General features: G+C 33.7%; 1 protein-coding gene across 1 annotated transcript; it reads right to left on the reverse strand.

Moving 5' to 3' along the window:
- Window positions 1-6,289: 6,289 nt before the first annotated feature.
- LOC131596828 (uncharacterized) lies at window positions 6,290-7,801 on the reverse strand. The gene is made up of 2 exons (XM_058869565.1): window positions 7,378-7,801; window positions 6,290-7,326 (listed from the first exon to the last, which is right to left on the reverse strand). Exons 1-2 carry the CDS (start codon window positions 7,799-7,801, stop codon window positions 6,290-6,292), a joined length of 1,461 nt encoding a protein of 486 aa, XP_058725548.1.
- Between the last annotated feature and the right edge of the window lie 893 nt (window positions 7,802-8,694).

Below are 8,694 nucleotides of genomic sequence, written 5' to 3' on the forward strand. Positions count from 1 at the left end.
AAAGAGATTGGGTTTACAATTGTATCATGTTTCTTCATAATACAAATGTAGCGGGGGAAATCGTGAATATAAACATTAATTGTTTAAATTCACAATATTTTAGAGTCGCCACCACCCTTTATTTTATCCCAAAGGAATTGGGAAAAGAATGAAATAAAACCCTAGTTAAAGTTTTTTTTTTGAAATAAAACTTTTGAAAAAATTCAGAGATCTTTTGGTTTGGGGGTTGATTATAATTAAGGAAGGTATTAGCACCCTAATTATCCATAGTACTCTATGGGATCCTCTTGTAAAATTTGTGTTTGAAAGTTGTTTATTTGTTTTGGCTTAAAGGGGTGAAAATTATTTTTAGAAAAAATGACTTTAGTAAAAAATACTTCATCATGTATGATTATAATTTCATGATTCCCTTTTTCTAAAATGATAGATGCTTTCCACGAAAATATAAACTCTAGCTTAGGCATATTATACCAACAAGCGAGTGAATGTTTAATCGAAGAAATTCTCAATATCGATCTTAAATAGGGAATGCATGGGATTATATTCCTAGATGATTCGTATTTAAACTACATTTGGAAAATTAAAGACTAGGGTTTTGCGTTTATTCCCTAACTTATAATATCTCTAATAATCATAATATAAAAGATATTGAATCGCTTTGGATTTTAAACGAAAAAAAAGCAATAATATTAAAGAAAATCATATATCAAATAAATCGAGTATTTAAAAATTAATAAGCATGTAAATATGACATGATAAATAGCACATATATAAGTCGCATAGCATGAATAGACAAACACATCTTTTAGAAATTAAATAGCAAGGTTATTAATAAATTTAAGTATTTTGTTAAGAAAAAGCTTATAATTAAAAGATTAACAAATTACATAATTTTAAAAATTAATGTGATTAATTAATTAAAAAAACTATTAACAAAAAATCTAAGAGAATTAATCATAAATTTAAATTAAAAGAGTTTTTTTATTTGACTTAATAAAAAAAGTTACCACATTTTATTATTTATGTTAATCATGACTTAAAGTTAAATTTTAGATTTTTTTTTTATAAAAAAAAGTTTGAAAGTCGGATTAGTAAAAAAATTATTATTAAGATTAGCTAATTAGAAATAATATGATTATTAAACGGTTAAAAAAAACTGGATTAATTCTTAACTAAAAAGTTAGTTTTAAATTAGGAAATTGGAGGGGTGTGAACTAGTTAAATTTCGGATGGGATTTAGATCAGTAGAAATCAGGAGGCCCACATGGTTGTATAAACAAAAACAAAGCAGAGAAACAAAACAATGAAAACGCTGCACTAATGAGAGGATTAGGGGGGCGGATTGGGCTTTAAGGCCCGAATGGCCACTCAAAAAAACAAAAAAAAATTGAAGGAACCCTAGGAATATGATCAGCAGCTGTTCAAAACGCTTGGGATGATTAATATTAAAACCCAATTAAACCTTCGAAATTCCCAAAAAATCTTAAAGCAAAAACACGTGGAAACCTTCTTTGCCTCAACTTTCAAAGACTCAAACCCTTTTCTCTCCTCAAAAACCTTTCTCTATTTACGATTCCTCTTTCTCTCCTCGGATCGAAAACTCTCTCTCCAAATACTCCCCTTTTCATCGCAATTCTCCCTCAAATCTCTCAATCTTTCCATGTGTTTCTCAATCTATGATTTCATTTCTGAATGTTTTGATAGGTTTAAAAAAACTAACAAACTACTTTGGTTAATTTATTGTTCACAGGTTTATAATCATTTTTAGGGTTTTCACATTTTAGGGATTCTAGAGAAATCCCATTCCTAATATACCACAATGTTCATAATTTTATTTAGGTTAAATGGATATTTCATAAAAAACATTATTTTAAAACTGTAATGATGAATCAATGAAGAGTAAATTGGTTCAGTTATGTTCTTATGTTGAAAAAGCTAATTCCTTTTTAGGTTTACAGGCCCTGGACTTAACAAAAGCAGCAATGAAAGTATGAAACTACTTTTCTCTCACAGTCTCGACATCATAACAACAGAACAACAAAAACTTAAAATAATACCCTCTTCATGAAATTCTGTTTTTTATGAGTTCATATTTTAAGTTTGAGATTGTTGTTATTATAACTTGGATATTATTGTGGTCTTTTTGCAGAGGCAGGAATAATGGTCAAGAAAAGCGAACAAGAATTCAAATATTCATGCCATGAGATTAATAAAGGAGTGCAAAGAATTTGAAGAAATACCCGCTCTGAATGTTCTCGGAGGTGAAGACCCGTTGGTAAGCTTCTCCTTTTTTCTTTTTTTGCAGAGCTTTCTTCCTCTTTAATCTCTATTCTCAAACAAGTTTTTCCTCAACTTTTCTAGTGTAATAAAACCTCAAACTTGCTACCAAACTCTTTTTTGTGATGTTTTCTCTCTAGATTTTGTTGCTGGTGTAATGTTGGTGTGATCTTGTTTGTTTGTTTTTTCTCTCTATATTTTTTGGTGTATTCTTGGCTTAATGTTGCTGCCCTTAAACAAGTGGTTTGTACCTCTTTATATAGAGGAAGAAATGAGATCTTAGGAGGGAAAATGAATATGAGATTCAAACAAAAAAAGACCTCTGATTTGTGCTTTTCTCTTATGCAGATTTTAATGCCAAATTGATGAAGAAATATAGCTGTTGGAATTGTCTTAAAGTGTAGAAAAAAAGTCAAGCTAGCATAGCACAGCAGGCTGTTTGGAGAGGACAGATTGTAAACACAAAAATGTGGAAGAAGACAAACACAAAGACAAAAAGATGTTTGGACTTGAAACCAAAAAGAAAAAAAACTCTCTAACATATTTTAGAACTATTTTTTCTCCTACCTTTTCTAAAAAAGTTTGTATATAGTATATGCTTTATATAAAAAAGAAAAACAGTACGCGTTACCCTTTTTTTTAAGAAACAAATCTGTTTAGTTTTAGTTTTTTTTTAATAATAATAATAATAATAATAAATCATAAAATAAAACAAAGTTTTAATTTAATAACAATAAACTAATTTAATAACTAAATTGAATTAAAAATTTATTTTAAAATAAACCAAATAACTTTAAAACAATATAATAAAATAAATTAACTTAATAGTTTTTTTTAGAAACAACAATGCAATCATAGAATAAAAATTAAACTTTAATATATTTTTACTAAACCCTTAATTAGAAACCATGATATTTTTTGAAAAGAACATGTTTTTTTAAAAAAATAAAAATAAAGATCACTAAAACAAACAACTTTTGAGATTTTATCTTAAATAAAAAAAACTAAAAGCAAATTTTATATTTAAAAGAACATGAACTAAACACAATTTAAATAAAAAAGAAGTACTAAATATAATTATTTTTTGAGACTTTAAGTTAAAGATCAAATTCTTTTAGATATCTGAATAGAAATATAAAATTAAAGTGACACTACTCAAAATTAAATTTTAAATAAGAAATTAAGATATCAATTTTAAAATAAACAGAAAATACAAATTTAACGAGAATTTAAATCCGCTTCTAACGTTAGAGATTTTTCTGTGGCTTTCAAATATAATTATTCCTCGACTGGTAAAGAAAAATTTGATTGGCGTCGTGGAGATTTATATGCAAAAGAAAATACACGAAATAATTGAAACTTTAGAGAAAATATGAATTCGCGAAATTTGACTAAAAAAAACAGTAAAATAAACATCGAACAAAAAATATGCAGATGATGCGAATGCAATGCGAGATCTTAGGTCAAAAAATGGGGTATGACAGATGCCCCTATTTAAGTTTCTCCAATTCGGAGATAAAAGATCGAAATCTTTTTCGACGAGATTGGAGATACTTAAATACAAAATACACTATTTTTGACTAAGATATCGTAAAATGCTAATGCTATGCTAGGAATGCGAGACTTGAAACAAAGCCACAAAAGATAAATCAAACTGCTAGAAACATCCAAGCGGAGAACGGAGAGTAAAACTGTAGAGAAAATCCACAAAAGGACCAAAAGGAAAGAAAAATATCAACAAAGTGATATCCAAGTCAAAGAACAGAAAGACTTCAACTGGGGAAAAGATCTGAATTAAGCTGGGGAAAGAAATATCCGAACTCATGTCGGAAAAGAAATATCTGAGCTCATGCCGGAAAAGAAACATCCGAACTCATGTTAGAAAAGAAATATCCGAACTCATGCCAGAATAGAAATATCCGAACTCATGCCGGAAAAGAAACATCCGAACTCATGCCGGAAAAGAAATATTTGAACTCATGCCGGGAAAGAAACATCCGAACTCATGACGGGAAAGAGATATCCGAACTCATACCGGAAAAGAAATATCATACAAGTTGTCTCCTTCGAATGACTGCCATTTGCTGAGGAATAGTTTAATTAAGAATCTTCAGTCGAAGTAAAAAGTAGGTTCAACAACCTAGAGCGAAATGTAGAGAGGTGTATTTAGGTCAAATAACCTAAAAAGATACGTCATTTAGGTTTAATAGCTTAACAAAGTTGAATTTGAAGTGTGTTCAAAAGACCAAGGCTTACAAATCAAAGGTATAAGCGCTCTAGATTCCATAACATTGGAAAATCTCAAGAGGATAATATCTGGTGCAAAATTCGATTCAGGGTCGAACTGAAAAGAAAGAGTCAAATAAAGACTTAACGAGTGAGGAATTAACTCGACTCAAATTTTCTATTCCATGATGGAAAGAAAGCTGAAACAAAGACCTCTCACGAGAGATGAACTCAGTGGGGATTTGTGAAAATGATGTACATTTTATGCTTAAAGGCAATGCTCTAATTGGGGAGACATAAGACAAACACTGAGGGGATCAATGCAATGTGAAATGACGCGGTATGAAAACAAATGTTATGTACATGCTGACAAAACAGACGTCACAAGCGAAGTAAAAACGACTGAAGGGACTTGATACTCGACTAGCCACATCGTCCAAAATCAATCATGAGATCAAAACTTAATGTAGGGCTTCTTCTTCGATATTTTGATTAACTAACAGATAAATTTTCGCATGAACAAGTGCTTATGAGGCTTCCCAAATTTATGTCTTGAACCCTAATCATCCTCGGAGTGATCATTGAAAACTCTTTTCGTGATCTTAAATCAAAAGTAAATATTTTGTTGTCATTATAATTTTTAGAAATATATCCTTTATTTTTTGAAAATTTATTTTAGAAATATTATAAAATAACCTTGTAAAATAGTCGAAATAAAAAACACAGGCAAAGTAAATAGAAAGCTCATATTTCATTAGACGGAAAAGTAGTCGAAAAATTACAAAGCTTTTTTGAAACAAATGGTAATAAGGGAAAATGCTACATTGAACAAAAATGACTACTTTCTCCTAACAACTTTGAATTCCGAGTGTACGTCGAGATTTCTGAAAACAGACTTGAAAAATCCTTCAGATCGTCTTGAATTGCTCGCCACTTTCTAGGCGTAATACTTTTTCATCGCGTCAACATTGACAGAACGAGGGAGGTCTTCTCCATCCATGTTGGTAAGAATCATCGCACCACCGGAGAAGGCACATTTGACGACATACGGTCCTTCATAATTGGGAGCCCACTTGCCCCTAGAATCAGGTTTGAAAGAGAAAATCTTCCTGAGTACAAGATCACCTTCATGAAACTCTCTAGGTCGCACTTTCTTATCAAATGCATGCTTCATCCTCTTTTGATATAACTGGCCATGACACAAGGCCGTTAATCTCTTTTCTTCAATCAAATTCAGCTGATCATATTTGTTTTGACACCATTCTGCTTCGGATAACTCAGTCTCCATTATCACTCTCATGGAGGGAATTTCCACTTCTACAGGGAGTACTGCTTCCATGCCATACACTAAAGAAAAAGGGGTTGCCCCTGTCGACGTGCGAATTGAAGTACGATACCCATGCAAAGCAAACAGGAGCATCTCATGCCAGTCTTTGTAGGTTACTACCATCTTCTGGACGATCTTCTTGATATTCTTGTTTGCAGCTTCAACTGCCCCATTCATCTTCGGTTTGTAAGGAGAGGAATTATGATGTTCTATCTTGAAATCATCACACAATTTCTTCACCAAATTGTTGTTCAAATTTGTCCCATTATCAGTAATAATCTTGCTTGGAACACCATATCGACAAATAATCTGATTCTTTATGAACTTGACCACCACTTGCTTAGTCACATTGGCATATGATGCTGCTTCAACCCACTTGGTGAAATAATCAATAGCCACAAGGATAAATTGATGACCATTAGAAGCTTTTGGTTTGATTTCTCCAATCATGTCAATGCATCACATAGATAAAGGCCATGGTGAAGACATAACATTGAGGAGAGTCAGAGGTACATGAATCTTATCAGCATGAATTTGACATTTGTGGCACTTTCTTGCGAACTTGAAACAATCAGATTCCAAAGTCAACCAATAATAACTCGCTCTTAAAATCTTCTTAGCCATTGCATGTCCATTGGCGTGGGTGCCAAAGGAACCTTCATGAATCTCTTGCATCAACATGTCTGCTTCAGTCTTTTCCACACATCTGAGCAGAACTAAATCAAAGTTTCTCTTATACAACACATCTCCATTCAGAAAGAAATTATCGTCCAATCTTCTCAGAATCTTCTTATCTTTATTGGATGCCCCAAGTGGGTACTCTTGAGTCTGTATGTAAACCTTAATATCATGGAACCAAGGTTTATCATCTGGAATTTCTTCGACAGCAAACACATGAGCGGGCCTTTCAAGGCGAGTGACACTAATCAACGGTACATCATTCCAATGATTTATCTTGAACATGGAAGCCAGAGTAGCCAAAGCGTCTCCCATTTGATTCTCGGCGCGGGGTATATGATGCAATTCTACTTTGTTGAAGAAAGTCAACAACCTTCTTGCATAATCTCTATAAGGAATTAAACTTTCATTACGAGTCTCCCACTTTCCTTTAATCTGATTGATCACAAGTGTTGAGTCTCCATATATGTCAAGGATCTTGATTCTGAGATCGATAGCTTCTTCAATACCCATGATGCAAGCTTCATATTCTGCCATATTATTCGTGCATTCAAACATCAACCTTGCATAAAAAGGTATGTGAGTACCCTCAGGAGTGATAATAAGTGCCCCAATTCCTCTACCATAGACATTGACGGCTCCATCAAACATTAAACTCCATTGAGATTGAGGATCGGGACCCTCTTTAGGCAACTGCTCTTCACAATCCTTGGCTTTCAAAAACAAAAATTCTTCATCAGGAAAATCAAACTTGACAGATTGATAATCATCAATTGGTTGGTGTGCCAAATGATCAGCTAAGACACTTCCTTTGATTGCTTTTTGAGTGCGGTACTCGATAGTGTATTATGACAACAACATCTGCCAACGGGCAATTCTTCCAGACAGGGCGGGCTTCTCAAAGATATACTTGATTGGATCCATTTTAGATATCAACCAAGTGGTGTGATTAATCATATACTGGCGAAGACGCTTGGCAGCCCATGCTAGAGCACAACAAGTCTTTTCAAGCATGGAATACCGAGATTCACAGTCGGTGAACTTCTTACTCAAATAGTATATGGCATGTTCTTTTCTTCCTGTTTCATCTTGTTGACCGAGTACACAACCCATCGATTCTTCTAGCACAGTCAAGTACATGATCAGAGGTCTCCCTTCTACTAGAGGAATCAGAATAGGAGGCTCGAGTAAGTACTCTTTGATGTCATCGAATGCTTTCTGACAATCTTCCATCCATACACAACCTCGATCTTTATGAAGCAGCTTAAAAATTGGTCCACACGTGGCAGTCATGTGGGAAATGAATCTGGAGATGTAATTCAATCGTCCAAGGAAACCTCTTACTTACTTTTCTCTCTTGGGCACATGAATCTCTTGAATGGCTTTAACTTTATCAGGATCCACCTCAATGCCTCGTTGACTGACAATGAAACCCAAAAGCTTTCCTGACCGGACACCAAAAGTACATTTGTTAGGATTCAGGCGCAACTTGTACTTTCTCAATCGTTGAAACAATTTCAGCAGGTATTCGACATGTTCTTCTTCAGTTCTTGACTTGGCAATCATTTCATCCATGTAAACTTCTATCTCTTTATGCATCATATCATGGAAAAGAGTAGTCATGGCTCGCTGATAAGTAGCTCCCGCGTTCCTCAAACCGAAAGGCATCACTCTGTAGCAAAACGTTCCCCATGGGGTAATGAAGGACGTCTTTTCCATATCTTCGGGTGCCATCTTAATCTGATTGTAACAGAAGAAACCATCCATAAAAGAGAAAACATTGAATTTGGCGGTACTATCTACTAGCATATCAATGTGTGGTAACGGGAAATCATCTTTCGGACTAGCTTTGTTCAAATCTCGATAGTCGACACACATTCTGACTTTGCCATCTTTCTTAGGAACCGGTACTATATTAGCTAACCATTGAGGATATTCTGACGTGACAAGGAAACCAGCATCAATCTGTTTCTTAACTTCTTCTTTGATCTTATTGGCCATATCTGGATGAGTCCTCCTCAACTTCTGCTTGACTGGTGGGCATTCTGGCTTCAACGGTAGTCGATGCTCCACAATATCTGAATCCAAACCTGGCATATCTTGATAGGACCAAGCAAATACATCCACATATTCTTTAAGAAGCTCCACAATCCTCTTCTTAACATCTGAGTCGAGCAATGCCCTAA

The sequence above is a fragment of the Vicia villosa genome, linkage group LG4, assembly GCF_029867415.1.
Source record: "Vicia villosa cultivar HV-30 ecotype Madison, WI linkage group LG4, Vvil1.0, whole genome shotgun sequence".
Taxonomy (NCBI): Eukaryota; Viridiplantae; Streptophyta; class Magnoliopsida; order Fabales; family Fabaceae; genus Vicia; species Vicia villosa.